At 28.9% G+C, this 17337-nt stretch overlaps 2 protein-coding genes across 5 annotated transcripts in view; one reads left to right on the top strand and one right to left on the bottom strand.

The window, feature by feature from the left end:
* LOC127278485 (uncharacterized) overlaps positions 1-1870 on the bottom strand; it is a 141717-nt gene extending 139847 nt beyond the window's left edge. For all 3 annotated transcript variants that reach the window (XM_051300217.1, XM_051300220.1, XM_051300218.1), the window contains exon 1: positions 1717-1870. In XM_051300217.1, the coding sequence (XP_051156174.1) occupies positions 1717-1807 (91 nt within the window). In that variant the 5' untranslated portion in view covers positions 1808-1870. The remainder of the gene's footprint in view (positions 1-1716) is intronic.
* Positions 1871-1951: 81 nt separating this feature from the next.
* Positions 1952-15787, top strand: LOC127278486 (uncharacterized protein DDB_G0290685-like). 2 transcript variants are annotated; one of them, XM_051300221.1, is made up of 3 exons: positions 1952-2106; positions 12043-12102; positions 13511-15787. In XM_051300221.1, exon 3 carries the CDS (start codon positions 13550-13552, stop codon positions 14042-14044), a length of 495 nt encoding a protein of 164 aa, XP_051156178.1. In that variant the 5' UTR covers positions 1952-2106; positions 12043-12102; positions 13511-13549; the 3' UTR covers positions 14045-15787. The 2 variants fall into 2 exon arrangements, 1 of the variants encoding a protein (XP_051156178.1); XR_007842496.1 differs by lacking the exons at positions 12043-12102; positions 13511-15787 and adding an exon at positions 10654-10854.
* Positions 15788-17337: the final 1550 nt, after the last annotated feature.

Raw genomic sequence — 17337 nt, 5'->3', positions numbered from 1 at the left:
GTTTGTAAAGAATTTTAATTTAAAATTTTTAGAAAAAATTTATATTTCGAAGAGTTGCAATCAAAGTTTTTAATAAAAAATATTTTTTTTTTAAATTTATGATAAAATTTTCAAAAAGTATTAGTTAAAATTTTTTATAAATAAAATAATTATAGAATTTAATAGAAGTAATTCAATTTTGGAAGTGTTAGAATTGAAAGGTTTTGACTTATTATTTTTAAATAATTGAAATTTTGTAAAATTTAATTGAAAACAATTGAACTTTTTAAAGAATTTGATTACAATTTTTGAAAATATTTAATTGAAAAATTATGGTTTTTTGTTGTTGGAAGGAGTTTAGGTGAACTTCGAACAAAATTTATACTGAATAATTTTTTTGCTAAATTTTTTTGAAAAGCTGCTGGACACATAAAGTTTAAAAAAACTAAAAATTTTGTTCTTAAAAAAAAATTAAAAACTGAAATTATTTTAAAATGCAAGGAATAGAATTTTTTCTTATATTTATTTTTATATGTACCTAATTATTTATTTAATTTCTGTTTATATGTATTTTTTTACGTACCCATTTATTTATTTTTATTTTTTTGAGGTTATGTATTAACAACTCAAAGATTGTCATGTTTAATTTGTTCATGTATAGGATATGTAAACATATTGACATTATCCATATCACTAGAAATTTTACTTTAGATTTTAAATATTTGACACATACGCACGAATAGAACAAACTATATATTACAAAAGACTTATAAGAAAAACATCTTTCCTGTTTGATTCAACACTTTTCTTATATAATTAACTATTTGCGCATGTGCGTATATCGTTCTCCCGATAGCACCCGATTAAAAACAATTGAAAAAGTTTAACTTATTTTACACGATTGAAAACAATTCGAATCAATTGAAAAAATATATACTCCAATTGAAAACAATTCAAAACGATTAAAAAAATTTTGTACTCAATCGTTCTGAATCGTGTTTAATTGATTTTTTCTAGAAGGGTTGATAGACTGTATAACCAATTCAACCAGAAATCTCAACCATAAGTTTATGACTGAAATTTCGATAGCATATCTTTCCGTGTATTCGGTTCGAATGAATACGGTTTTCCTAATTCTCCAGGGAATTGGCATAATGAATTCATTAAAATTTAAAACGGAAATAGAAATTTTGCTTGTTTTTCGAAAATACTGGATTTATGACATTTCAAAAACAGTTGACAGTTGTGCTCCACCATTGAAAATTAAAGAAAAAGACATATTTTATTTAGAAAATTCTTTATTTAAATTATGAAATATGAAAAAGAAAGATAACTTACACAAAATAAAGTAATAGATAAAATAATAAAAGATTAATTTTAGATAAAATTAAATTATTTTAAAAATATCATACAATAATTAATACATCGAATACTTATGCGAATTTTTTTTTAAATTTCGAAAGTTATTAATGACAGCTTATTTTTATGCATTAAACATTGTGATCACTTTGAAAAAATTAGTGGAAATGACCTAAACATAAAGAGACAAAAAAACTTTCAGAACAATTTTAACTCACTATCTGTAAAGACACGAAAACTGCTTCCAAAGATGACGGGTACCACTTAAAAAGTTAGTTCTTAACAAGAAAAGAATATGCCAATGGTCAAAACTTGTCATATTAATTGCCATAATAAAAAACTATTTTTAAATAACTTAGGAAATTTTTTCATTCATACCTGATAATACGTTACGAAGAAGCAGAATAATAAAGCATATAATAAAACTATTTCCTCTTTTAAGAAACATTTCTTTTAACGAAACGTGCATTTCACAAAGTTTTTGTTCACTATTCACAAAGTGTCTAACGCTTATGTTATGAGTAGTTTATCTTAAAAGTGCCATTATAAAATGTATATACCGATAAGACTTCTGATGATATCAGCTTTAAGATAAGTAAATATACAATTTTAAGGTTGAGTAGAAAAAAATAATCGCGCGACGCGCGTTTGTTCCTTTGTGAAAAAATAGTTAAAGAAGTACGTTATCCAGTATTTCAGAAAATATCAATGATCAGATATGCTAATGGCATAAAAACTGATCGGACCTACCATGCATGATCTGAAGAGGTACACATCAGTATATTCAAAATTTTTCACCAACAGTATTTTAAAGCTAAAATCTGCTTTAAAATAAAATTAGAAAATGTTTATACCGGTACTCAAGCAAAAAAAACTCGGGTAAAAAAAACTTTTTTTACAATTTCTTTTGCTTAAAAAATTAGTTTCATACGTGCAGAATGTGATTCTACATTATTAATCTATAATTCGAAGTATAAATGTCTATAGTATACATGGGCATATCTTTGAAACCTTTAACTTTTCAATAAGAAAAAATTTTTTTTTTTTTTTGAGCACAGTATTGAAACCCTGTCTACATAAACTTCAAGAACTAAGCTTTCCAATTATACAAGTGGACAGATAAAACAAGTTGTCTTCAAAAAGTTATAAATATTTCAAATTGAGAATTATTTTTAACCTGTAACAAAAAAATATTCAACAGGTGTTTGCTTTTTAGGATGAAAAACAGTTGAAGGGAATTTTCTAAGGGGTTATAATTTTAAACAAGGAGGGGGTCCTTTATGTTTATTTCATAAACATTATGCTTCCTCATTGTGTGAAGCGAAAAATTCGCTTCCTCGTGAAGGAAGCAATGAATTTGTCCAATTCAATTGATTGATTTAAAAAATTTCGAGTTAAAAATGTTTTAAATTAATTAAATTTTTTGAAAAATAAAGAAAATTTTAATTAATTTTGAGTGTAACATAAACTTTATATATACGAATCGATTCGTTTTAATGCAAGGAATACAATTATTTTATTCATCAACTTGAATTTAAAAAAAACACAAAATTTTTTAGCTAAAATATGAATTTTCGATTTTTCAATTTCTATTAATTCTCAAATTTTAAATCAAATCTATACTTTATATATACCAACCAATTCGTTTCAATGCAGGGAATAAAATTATTTCATATATAAACATGAATTTAAATAAACACATCATTTTTTAGCTAAAATGAGAATTTTTGATTTTTTAACTTTCTTTAATTCTTTAAATTTCAATCAAATCTATACTTTATATATATCAATCGATTCATCTTGACATAAAGAAGACGATTATATTATATATTACCTTAAATTTTTCGATTTAAAAATTTTTTCAATTAAAAAAAAATTTTTGGAAAAAAGACGATAAAATTTTTTTTTTGGGGTATTTTTAAAAATCCTCTCGTCATTTTTGAGAGATTAATGTGTTAAATAAGCCTACCAAATTTTATCCAAATCCATTAAAACCTGTTAAAGATATCGTGTTCACAAAAACGATCCACACACACACACACACACACACACACACACACACATACACACACACATACATACATCCGGACAATTGATCAGGATCTCATATAACATGTTTCTATATAGAGGAAAATTTGTTTTCACCATTTTTAAAAAGTTTATAAACGAAAGGACTACATAGCTTCCTCCACGAGGAAGCAAAAGCAATAAAATTCGTTTAATATTTTCAATATTTATATGAATAATAAAATACTGAAATAATGCACTGGGTATAAAAGCATGTGTCAAAAATTAACTAGATATATAAATTTTTTATTTGAATATTTACATTACATTTTAAAATAGATTTTTATTATAGTGAATTGTTTTAAAAATGTAAAATTGTAATTTTTAAAATTTACCATACGATTTTCATAGACTTTTTTCTATTTAAATTTAATATTCGTAAACTTTCCAATTTCTTTTCTCTTTTTTCCTTTTCTATTTTTCTTTTCTCTCGCATTTTATCTTTTTTCAGAATGAATTTTTTTGGATCCATTTTTATGTCTCGAAATAAACATTAAAACTTAACCTTCAGGTTTTAATAATTAATGACAGTTTCTATAAAAAAAATTATAATCGGCAACTTCGTACATAACAATTTCTTTCTAAAAAATTTCGGTCGATCACGGTCGACCGTAATTGATGAATATTTTTACATTATCTTTGCAATAAAGTATTTTTTCTCGAAGCACATTCACGGGATGTTAAATGGCACATGTGAAAATATATACAAGTACTTTTCGAATACTTTTATTTGATTTTCATGAAGTATCAATCGTATTACGGTTGTTTTCAAATTTTGTCCACGCGTGTTTTCGTTTATTTAACTTATAATAGTTTTTTGAAGACATGAAGCACATCAATTTATTATGTCTCAAAATAATTATAGTAACTTGATCTTTGATTTCCCATAAGTTATTTTAACGTGCCGCTTGTCTTATAAAAGAAAAATCAATTATACGATGATTACGGTCGAAATGGTTAAAAGTGAGGGACAACTTTTAAAAGCTTATAAATTTTTTCACAATTAATAAAACATTAATTTCACTGCGAAAATGTGTTCACCGATTAATTAACATTGAAAAAACATATTTCAGAATTAGTAATTTTTATTAAATCTAAAACTATATCGTTTAAAGCATCAGAAAGTATGGTTAAGGACAAGTAGACATTGTTAAAAATCGCGTATTAAAATTGAAATAATTATTTATGTATTTAATAAATTAAAGTGGAATCTTTTGGAAATGATTGATTGTATCAAGCATTAATATTTCCAACAAAAACCAACGAAAAATTTATTAAAATTACCAAAATATATGCGAGGGACATTAAAGTTAAAGGTTCTAGAGATATGCCCTTATAATACTCACTTTTCAATATTTGTAGGAGTCTTTTGAGACATTGGCCTTTTAGGATTATGTGTTTCGCGTCGTTCATGTACATCTGCTGGTTTTTTACAAAAATTTGTGAAAATTTCTGGAAGTGACTTTCAGTAAATTTTTTACATGGGATCACTTTATTCATTTATAATGACAACTAGAATCAATAAACGTAAATTCAAACAATTCAGGTGAAAAGAATTCAAGGTTAGAAAAAATAATTCACCGTAACTTCCATACTCAGTTTAGACGCGACACCGAATTTCAATAACTTTACTAAAAGATTTAATAAAATTGTTATAATGTAAGATGTCGGATACAATATGAAAAACAAATTTTCAAAAAAGTCAATCAGATTTTCTTGAAACTTCTTACTTGAAAAAGTATATAAAATTATTGTAACCTGTCTTACATTAAATTTCAATTTTTCATTTTGCAATCGTATTTCTATATTGATTTAAACATTTTTCTTATTTTTGTAATATTTAAGATACATACGTTGACAGAATATGATAAAATTGTGTGACTTTAAAGAAAATCTGGTTGGAAAAAAGTTTTTACATCAATTTCACTTCATTCAAACGAGTCAGTTCCGTTTCTATTAGACTACACAGGTCTACAAATTTCAGACCTAGAAACCGGAGTAGTCATTTCCGATGTATTTTGTCACGCTGAATCCAAAAATGTCAACGAAATTGTTCCATCACGTCAGCGTTTTGAGATATTCTAACCTGAAAGTGTAAAAAATGCCGTTTTTGGCAATATTAGACACTATAAAATCGTCAAAAAATTTTTTTTAATCATTGGTCCAAATTTTAATTGAAAGTACTATATTTCCTCTGACAAAATTTTCTAGGCCCGATACGATCCGATTTTTTTTCTCTAAGATACAGCCATTTGAATTTTACGTTGCATCAACTAAAATCCCTTTAAAAACGAAAAATAAATTGCAAAGTACTTATAGAACTGAAACTTGTTACTCGGGGGTTTTTGGGGTCGCTGATTACGAATCCGATGTCAGATCAAAAATGTTAAAATTCAACATGGCGGACTCTTATTTAGAAAATTTACTAGATTTGCCTGAAACTTATTACTCGGGGGTTTTTTGGGTCGCTGATATGAATCTAATATCAGATTTTCAAAATCTGACATCGGATTCGTAATCAGCGACCCCAAAAACCCCCGAGTAACAAATTTCAGTGCTATAAGTACTTTGCAATTTATTTTTCGTTTTTAAAGGGATTTTAGTTGATGCAACGTAAAATTCAAATGGCTGTACCTTAAAGAAAAAAAATCTCATCGGATCAGGTCTAGAAAATTTTTAAAGAGAAAATATAGTATTTTTAATTAAAATTTGGACAAATGATAAAAAATTTTTTTTGACGATTTTATAGAGTGTCTAATATTGCCACAAACGGCATTTTTCACGCTTTTAGGTTAGAATATCTCAGAACGCTGACGTGATGGAACAATTTCGTTATCATTTTTGGATTCATCGTGACAAAATACATCGGAAATGACTATTTCGATTTCGGGGTCTGACACAATCCAAAATTTTGTAGGCCTGTGCTATGATTGGCGTCTTCTCATAAACATGTCCGTTGCATGGCAATATTGTAACTAATATTAGATAATAGTACCTTATCATAACACCATATATAAAGGTAACATTTCACCATAATATGAAGGAAATATTCGGATAATATTATCCCAGTAAAAAAGGATTTTTTAAGATAGCAGTTCGGACAATTGAGCAAACGGCTTGCTCAATTGTCTAAAATGCATTTGGACAATTGGAGTGTTTGTTCAATTGTCCAATGCATTATGCCCAATCATGCGCAATATTTCTCGTGTTTAAAAAGCTGCTAAAATAATATGAAAAACTATTGAAACATTGAAAAAACGGTAGAAAATGCATAATTCTTGATATAAGGGCATATCTCTAGAACTTTTAAACTTTGAGATATTAGAAAAATTAATTTTTTTTCATGGCACATTCGTGAAACAAATTTTATTGTCTTCAGTATTGATCAAATACTATAAAAAAATTTGCGTAACTCATTTTTACACATTTTTAAGCAGCACAGTGGGCCTTATTGCAAAAAACCTGCCCAAAATTTCTAGATGTGTTTAAAACTGACTGAAATTTGTTACTCGCGGATTTTTTTGGTCGCTGAATACAAATCCGACGTTAGTTTTTCAAAATTCAAAATGGCGGATCCAATATGGCGGACGACTTTTAAAAAAATTGATCGAATTTGTCTGAAATTTGTTACTCGGGGGTTTTTTGGGTCGCTACTACTTTTTGTTACCTTTAAAATGATTTAATGCTACAGTTTCGAAAATTTTATGTCCTATGGCTTATTAAGTCATAAGTAAATGTAGTTTATAACAATTTTTGAATTTTTAAAAATTTAATTTTTTAAAAAATTTTGTTTGCAATTTTGGATTCACCATTTTGAATTTTGAAAAATTAAGTTCAGATTCGTAATCAGCGACCCCATAAACCCCCGAGTAACAAATTTTAGCCCAATGGGATCAATTTTGTAAAAAGTCATCCGCCATATTGAATCCGCCATTATGAATTTTGTAAAACTAAGTTCAGATTCGTAGTCAGCGACGCAAAAAACCCCCGAGTAACGAATTTCAGGCCAATTGGATCAATTTTTTTAAAAGTCATCCGCCATATTGGATCCGCCATTTTGAATTTTGAAAAACAAAGTTTAGATTCATAATCAGCGACCCCAAAAACTCCCGAGTAACAAATTTGAGGCCAATGGGATCACTTTTTTAAAAAGTCGTCCGCCATATTGGATTCGCCATTTTGAATTTTGGAAAATTTAAAATTCAGATTAGTAGTCGCAGCGACCCCAAAAACCTTCGAGTGAGAAATATCAGCCAGATTTAAACACATCTATTAGTTAATACTTACTTTTCTTCACGCTAAAAAATTTATGAACAGTGACATAACAAAAGTACAATATTTATAGAATAAGGAAATCTATTTAATAGATTAATTATAACGTTTAACAATATCTAAAATAGTCACTATTTTCATTTTCTTAAGGAAATTGAATATCTCCATGATAGTTAAAATAAATACTGTTTCAGAGATACTGTATTTATATTCTATTCATAATATATATATTTAGTATAGTTAAATCTAATAGAAAATTTTATTTTCTCTATTCTAGCAAAAATGGATTATCGCTAAGGCGATATTAACTATACTTATAACTGTTCCAGAGATTATTTTCGCTAGTTTATACAAAGTTTTTTTAGCGTGTTCACAAACTATGCGTCGGACAGTTTAGGTTTATGTTCATTATTAATTATACAGTTTCAATGAAGTGTGCAAAGGTTAACGATTTTTCTGTATACTTTTATAATGCATGAGAAGAGATTACAATGAGTTGGGAGCATTTAGAAGCAAAATTCAACATGTGCTTTTCAAATATGTAGTTTTTTGATATGAGTTACGTTTTAAAATTTAATGTTTGAAGTCATTGCATTCTTTGTGTAAAGGAAGCACACATTCCTGTATAGGTTCAAATTACTTCTTATTAGGTAGAAAATATAATCCCGTTGTGCCGTTACTCAAAAACCTTCGTTAAAAAAGTTATATCAGTTTAACTGTTAACTTGTAGAAATTTTGAAAAAGTTGTCTCGCAAGTTTGAAGCTACATAGTTTTTATTCAATTTGAGGCACATCATTGTTTCATGGATTTTTTAGTTCTTTATACTCCCACCTACTTCTATTGCAAGCCACAAGACACACAATGTTTCGATAAAAAAGTTACAGTCTATAAACTAAAAAAACAGTCAATATCACACACTAGAAACTGTCGATTTCACCACTTTAACTTACGTTCGTCATTTCCTACATAATTAAAAAAATTATATAACGCATGATACATTTAAAAAGCCCTATAATCGGTCAAATTATGGTACTGAAAAATTATTTAAAAAACTCTTAAGGTATCATAATGAGCGATAACATAAAGTTTAAAAGTTCTAGAGATATGCCCATATACAGAAAAAGAAAGTATAAAAATACCGCGATCGAGGAAAAGGAAAGAGTTTTCCGAAAAATCACTTTTTAACTGACAGTATACTGCTGTACTTGACAATTTATGGGTAAAGAAGAGAAGATTATGAAAATGAGTGACACTTCATTATCGACTTTCAATATTTGTCGAATGGTAAAATATAATAGTAGATTTCTTTCTGATTTTTTAAACAAGATGGGGGTCCCTTTTTATAAAAGAAGTTTATGTTCATTTCATGAACATTTTGCTTCCTCATTGCGCAAAGCAAAAGATTTGCTTCCTCTTGGAGGAAGCAATAAATTAATAATTTATATACATATTATTTTTAAAATATGATAAATGATTTCAAAAAATATATCTTTTTTTTTTATTCCGGTATAATCGCTTTTTCCGTTACAGCAGATTCCGGTTCAATCTTTTTAGTTTGAATTTGTTGAATTTGTTTATAAAAGAAATTTGTTATAAATTCAAACACTGAAAAATTCAATTATTTATTGTAGATAATAATAATGTAATAATAAATGTAATGTTTTATTTTATTTACCCATGTTTTATTTTCAACAAAAATCCTTTTGAAAAATCTTGACCCTAATTTTTTAATAAACAAGAAGTAATACAATTTAATTTTGAAAAAAATATATAGATAGAAGATAAAAAAAAACAATCGGTTTGTCAACGTATAATCATTTAACCTTTTCTGCACATTGTAAATGGCAAATATGCTTTATTTATAAAAATTAAAAAATAGTAATAAAAAATAAAATAATAATAATATTATAAAATCAAATTATATTACTATTAAAAAATTCGGCTCAGGATTTTTCAACAGGATTTTTCTTGAAAATAAAACATGGGTAAATAAAATAAAACATTACATTTGAAGCAATATTTTAGCTTTGAAACAATTTTTTTACTAAAATCGATTTTTTGAAAAAAAGTAAAAAAAAAATTTTTTTTAGGGGGTACTTTCTAAAATTGTTGTGTTCATTTTGAGATATTAATGTGACAAATGTACATACCGAATTTTAGCCAAATCCGTTAAAACGTATTAACGATATCGTGTTCACAAAAACTTTTTTAACTAAAATATGAATTTTTGAATTTTGAATTTTTTAATTTATTCTTTAAATTTCAATGAAATATAAACTTTATATATACCAATCGATTCGTCTTGATATGAGGAATACGATTTTACTATGTATTGCCTTTAATTTTGCTTTCAATAAATTTTTTCGATTAAAATCGATTTTTTTGAAAAAATGCCAAAAAAAATTTTTTTGTTGGTATTTTCTAAAATCATTGTGTCCATTTTGAGATATTGATGTGACAAATATACGTACCAAATTTTAGCCAAATCCGTTAAAACGTATTAAAGTTATCGTGTTCACAAAAAAATGGATCCACACACACACATACACACACACATACATACATCCGGACAATTGATCAGGGACTTATATATGACATTTATAAATAGAAAAAAATTTGTTTGGTGCATTTCTAATAATTTCATAATTTGAAGGACTACATAGCTTCCTCCAGAGGAAGCAAAAAGGAATAATTATTGAATTAATTGAATTAAAAATTTTCTTACCTTTATATTTCATTCATTGTTATGTTTTTATTATATGTTTATATTTTTTTAGTACTAATTTAAATATATTTATTTAAATTTTAATTAAATTAATTAAATTAAAAATTAGTTTAATTATTTCAAATTAATTTAATTATTTAAATTAAGGGGGGAACACCAGTTGTAACTTTCGAAAAATCGATTTTTTTTTTTTGCATTTTCTTAAAGTATACCTGACCCTAACGACAGATGGCCTTTTCCTATGATTTAGAAACGGCAACCACTGCGGAAGAGTTATTATATGGTCCAGGAATCGATGACTCTTTGTAAATTGGAAACAAAATTTCTTCTGAACAAAAAAAAGTAAGTTGAAACTTTGAATGCGTTTTTCTCAAAATGACATTTTCCAAGTCGGTGACCACGATTACTCGAATACCATTAAACCGATTTATTTAAAATTTAGTGTGCTTCATTTACACATATAAGTGCAGTTCGTGATCGAAGGATTTTTTTTATTATGCAAAACTTTTTTTATATAGCTGAAAATCGACCGTATTTTTTTAACGAAAATCATACTTTCGACTTTGACAGGTCGCCATTTTGTCAAATTTTTTTTTTAAATCCTTCGATCACGAACTAGATTATCTTATAATAAATGTAAATCAATTTCATTTTTGTATTTCAGACGAAGTATACTTGCAGAATGCTGGTCACCGCAATTCGCCTTTTTTCTTAAGGCGCCACTTCAATGGCTCATATCTCTAAAAGTTTTTGTTAAAAAAAAATTTTTTTTTCTTTTAAATTACAGCTTTTAACATGTACTTTTAACTAATAAATAGTATTCTTTAAAAAGATTCATTGTTCTTTTGGAAAATATACTTGTAAAAAGCATTATTTCTTGAGTTACAACTGGTGTTCCCCCCTTAAGTCGGTAATGAAGTGTCACTCATTTTCATAATCTTCTCTTCTTTACCCATAAATTGTCAAGTACAGCAGTATACTGTCAGTTAAAAAGTGATTTTTCGGAAAACTCTTTCCTTTTCCTTGATCGCGGTATTTTTATACTTTCTTTTTCTGTATATATCAAGAATTATGCATTTTCTACCGTTTTTTCAATGTTTCAATAGTTTTTCATATTATTTTAGCAGCTCTTTAGACACGAGAAATATTGCGGATGATTGGGCATAATGCATTGGACAATTGAACAAACACCCCAATTGTCCAAATGCATTTTAGACAATTGAGCAAGCCGTTTGCTCAATTGTCCGAACTGCCAAATCTTATATACACAAATCAAGACTGTTGCCAGTAAGCTATAATTACAATGTAAAAGCTGAATCTTGATTTCAGTCCACTTTCACTGATACCACTTACTTACAAACTTTGAATTATGGCAAAATTTTAGAATTCACAGTATGATTTTAAGTTCAAAGATGGACTTGAGCTGGTTGTATACATAAAAATCGGCTGATCTTTTGTCATTTTTGTCCTTGGTTGTAAGTGGAGTTAAACATTATTTTTTCTTTAAACTTTTATATTAAGATTTAAATAAGAAATAGGTAATCATATGATTATATTATAATTTATTTTTTGCATAAAACGAATATTAATTACAATTCGATATTTTAAATTTAAAAAAAACTTCTTCAAACTTTTACAGGCAGGAGATCGAACAAAGAAAGCAGCAAAAGAAAATGAATGCAACGATTATGAAGAACAAGTAATTACATTTTAATTGATTCTTTTAATATTTCAAGAAATCTTATGTATATATTAAAGACCAAATTACAACTGCAAAGAGACTTTCTGGTAAAAAATTTAAAACAACTTTTTTTTTGTTTTAAAAAGTTGTTCTTTAACAGAATCGTGAACATGTGCCGAAAACGCGAAATTAAATATAATTATTTAAGGTGTTTGATATATGTGTAAAGCATTAATCTGTGACCACTGGACAGTTGAATGACGTTTCTTTCAGTGACTCTGTAAGCAATATCATTCTTTTCCATTTTTCTAAAATGTAGCCTTCGTACTTGTAAAAACCAACAAATTATAATCCAAAATACATCGCGTTTGTAAAAATTACTATAAAAAGTGTAAACATTTTTTTATAATATCGACAAGAAAAAGAATTATTAAACCAAATTTTTTTGTACAGCTATTGATAAAGTTATGAACTAAGTAAGATTTGGCTGAAGGGCCGAACATATATATTACATAACACTATTTTTGACGATTTCTAACCCCCTCCTCCCCATGTCACACATTATTACATTAATTAGAGACACTTTTTCTGCAGGTTGTCACAAATTAATTCACCGTTCCCCACCCTTAAAGTGTTGCGTAATATTTTCGTGATCGCTGATTATGAACTTAAAGTCACATTTATATAACTGAAAATAGCAGATCCAAGATGTCCAATAAATTTAATTAAAAAATATATTATTTTTCATAAAACTGTAAATATTCAAAATTTGTGTCAAATGTGCTGAATGTTTTAATTTACCAGATTTTTCTAGGAACTTTCTATTAGTGAACAGTAGATTGCTTTTAGTACATTTAAACTTACCTCATTCATTTATATGGTCAATGTAGCCACATTTGACAAATTTTGTTTTTTTCCATTTCACTAACAAATTTCACTGTTTCAACCGCTTCACTCAATACTTTTTTACCAATCTTATCAATGGTCTAAATCTGTTAAAATCTAAAATAGAGTAGGAAATTATCTTGCAAAAAATGCATCTTTTGGAAAAAGTCATATCAACTGCGAAAGTAAACTGATAATTCTCAAACAAAAATTACATAATTCTTTTCTTATGAGAAAAAAAATGTCAGAAAAGATTTTTTACAGTAACCGAAATATTTTTTCACTATAAGAGTTTAAAATAGTATGCTACTTACTAATTCTACACCAGAGAGTCTCTTTAATACTCCTATTAATACTCTGAGGAGCAGTGGCTAGGCCAAAAATTACGACACTTTAAAATGTAAAGGAACAAACACTCTGTTTTCTCAATGTTTTTTTAATTAAACAAAAGTAATATATAAATAATTAAAATTTTATTTTTGTATAATAATAACCTTCAAAATTTAATAATAATTTCCCAATTATAACAATGTTCTTATAGATATGCGAAGATGTTGAAGAAGATTATCCCCCTTGCAACATGCATTTGAATTCTGCTGAGCAAGATGCTGAAGAAGATTATTCCCCATGCAACATGCATTTGAATTCTGCTGATCAAGATGTTGTTGCTAATGATAATAGCGAAGGTGATAAAAATAATTCTGATCATGATGATAATTATGCTAATCATGATAATAATGTTTATTCTAACGAACGTGAAAGTGAATACGAAGAAACAATTGAAGACTTTTCCGACAGTAACAGCGAAGATGATGACAGCGACAACGAAAACTATCCTTATGACTTTCCCATTAACGAAATTGAAGAGAGTATGGAAATTGATGCAGATGGAAGTGAAATTTTCAATCCACTTTTTGCTAACAATGAATTATATAAAATTATACATTCCCCTGAAACATTAAATATTATTTCTACGCCAATAGTTATAAGTAAAGGGGAACTTTTAATGATTTATTTAAAGTTTGCAATTGTAAATAATTTATCTCATACAGCTGTAGCACTGTTACATATTTAGTTGCTTCACTGCAACCATTTAAAATTCAATTAATATTCGGCAACACTGCCTATTATATTTTAATCTCTTTTCGTCGACAAGACTCGCTATGAGAGGCAAGATCTTGTTTACGGATACCTGACACCCTGATAAGGAACCGTCGGCAGCTCGCTAATACTCTTTGCTCGGCACCCTTCTTTCAAATATAAAATATTATAAATTAAGTTAAAAAAAAAAAAAGAAAAAAAAAATGATATATGTCTCTAGAGGGTAACCTTGTGACAGTGTTATGAAGCCAGATAGCGAAAAATATCACTGTCGCAAGGTTGCACATCTATTTTATCATCGTTACATATGTCTTTTATTATTGGAAACATTGTAACAATGTTGTGAAGCATCATGGCGAAAATCAACATAGTTGCAATATTAGTCATCCATCTCGTTCAAGCACCACGCGTATTTGCTGCAGCAATGTTGCGAAGAAAATGTCGAGATGCAACATTGCGCGAACAAGACTACGTTTTATAAGAAAAATGATGTAACGAATACAAAAGGAATTATATTAAAGAAAAAAATGATGTAACGAATACAAAAGGAATTATATTAAAGAAAATATATATGTAACAGTAAATGCAAAAAAAAAAAAAAAAAAGAAAATATACATTCGAACATATACAATTCACCGCTTGTGGTGTATGTGTGGGGGGACGACCAGCGCAACACATACGGACACGAAACAGCCGTGCATAAACTACGGTGCGCTCGTGGGTTCTCGGTTACAAGACTCACACCACCATGGGACTCGTCGTGCTACGGGCACTAACACACACGCGCAATGCTTGCCTCTACTCGCTGCCTTATCTGTGCGTAAAACCTACTTGCTATCCTCTATATGGGTTGTAATAATTGCAATAAATTATTACACCATTTATAATGAAATTGGATTATAATTTTGTTAAATAATATTGTAATTTATGTTATTAAATTATAATTTTGTTAAGTAAATTATAATTTAATTTAATTATTTTAAAATAATTTTCAGAAATGTATCATATTAACAGACCATTTCCGTTCTCACGGAGCCTGCATGGGAATCAAAAAGATCAGCAAAATTGCAACTCCCACCGGGCCCAGGAATTTTCCCCTACTTCCATCTAAATTTTCGTTTTCCCCACCTTGACACTGAAGGCAAGGACTAGAGGCTAGTCGCAAAATCTAATTAATTGCAGTACAACTTCTTGACTCTTCCGAGCAACATCTCCTGGCTCTAGCCTGGTAAGTGTTGCGAGACCTCAAGAACGCCGCGACTTAGCCCGTCTGCGCGTCGGACCCCCGTGTAGAACTTAGATTAAAAGTATAACACGAAAGGCGGACGAAAAATAAAATAGAAGTCTTCTAACCGACGAAGTCCACGTGAGAGCTGTAGCGGGAGAAATTCGGTTTAGTAAATATATTTCACTAAACCGAATTTTGTTTAATAAATAACCGGCCAGTCCGTGCGTGTAGCGCCTGCGCCGTTTCGTTGCAGTGGCCCCACAACGCAGTGTTAAAAACATTTTATTCGGGTAAACCAAATAATTTAACCTGTAAAATTCGAACAATAGGTTGTAAAGACAACCAAGTTAAGTGTAATTAAAAGCGTTCTTGCCCGACGACAACAAGAATATCTCTAGCTGACGTCGGTAGTCGTAAGTAAATTCTGTATCGTTCAACATTAACCGCTCTATTTGTATTAAACTTTTACATTCACTTGTTAACCACAATATTTTCTTTCCTGAATAAAAGAACAAATATAAATAAAATTACTAAATTTTACTTACCTTTCAACTGAACTCCTTTTGCTTTAACACCATAACTAATTGATTTTCAACCAAATATTCAAAGAAAACAACGAAGCAGAGCACAACTTTTAAAAGTAAGATAACGATCCCGCAAAATTTAAACAGGGTCCTTCAGACCTTGGCAGCTTGGTGCCTCCCCCAAACTAAAATTTAGGGCCATCTCAAAAGCTCGATTTAAATAAAATAAAATTTAAATAAATAAATTTCTGGTTTGTAACAAGCTGATGGTGGCAGCGGTGGGGTTGACGATCATAAACGGAATATCTTTTCTTGTAAATTGGAAATTCGGCTCTCCGATATTTATCGTTGATGACGACTTATTTCCGATCGTGATCTTGGCTCTCCAACTACGGTTGTTGATGACGACTTGATCACAATAGAAAGTTGATTTCAGTTAATTGATCAGAAATAAAATCAAAACAATTAGAAATACTACTGGTTTTCTCAAGATCATGAATTCTTTCTGTTATGCCTAATAAACCAGGGATACGCGGCAAACGTTCTAAAAAATTTCAGTATTAAATGATTAGTACGTGATGACATTGTTTGAATAAGTAAAATTACGGATTTTGGCTCTCCGACTCAGGTCGTTGATGATGACATAATCCTAATTTGATTTTGGCTCTCCGACCTTGGTCGTCGATGATGACATAATCCGAATTCATAACATTGGCTCCGGAAAATTATTTTGTATTGAATAAGGAGAATTTTGTCCGGGTTGAAAGGTTTTATTTCTTCTTTTCACTATTCAAGTCATGTATTTTTCTAGACATGTCAAAAAAGGTTAGACCTCGTGGTGGTCGTTCTAAGAAACGAAATCAATCACGAAACAAAAAAATAATTAAGGGCACTAAGTTGGGAAGTTTGGAAAAATCAAAAATCGAATTAGAATCCCTTCGAGTTGTAAAAACAGAAGCTAGTGCTGAACCGGTCGTAAAAAGTATACCTGTGATCAACGAAAACGCTTTTCCTGAACCGCACTGCATTTCAGTTCAAGAAGTTCCCATTACGCGACATATAAGACGAAGACAGCTTGTAGAACGACCAAGGGCACATTATTTTTTGACATACAACCCACTTCATCCACTTCTTGATCACGCTCTTGTAAATCAGAACGAGTTGAGGAAACTCTCCCTTAATCTTGTAAGATCAGCGGATCTTGTCACTCGAACATCAGATCAGGTTCTTCTCGTTAGAAGCATAGAAGCTGTCAATATCCCTTTATCAAAATTTCGAAAACCTTTATCGGAATAACTCGACATTTGTTTTATTCTGCGTTATTATGCCCAAAACTGTGAAACATGACGATTCCAATTGACGACGACTCTGATGTAACGATTACAATATCCTCAGAAAATTTACAACACGAAGTGACAACCATCCCCGTTAACTGTAATGTCAAAAACAACTACATTTGCAAGACTGAATTAAAACATAACTGTCCTATTCTTGGTCACCCTACTGGAGATTGCA

The sequence above is a fragment of the Leptopilina boulardi genome, unplaced genomic scaffold, assembly GCF_019393585.1.
Source record: "Leptopilina boulardi isolate dan_hultmark-lab unplaced genomic scaffold, ZJU_Lbou_2.1 LbouV2_204, whole genome shotgun sequence".
Classification (NCBI taxonomy): Eukaryota; Metazoa; Arthropoda; class Insecta; order Hymenoptera; family Figitidae; genus Leptopilina; species Leptopilina boulardi.
Note: the sequence above shows the minus strand (reverse complement) of the source record. Positions and strands in the feature narration are given on the sequence as shown.

Bases quoted from the DNA above. Each gene is read 5' to 3' on its own strand.
- LOC127278486 (XM_051300221.1), top strand. From the start codon at position 13,550: ATGCATTTGAATTCTGCTGAGCAAGATGCTGAAGAAGATTATTCCCCA.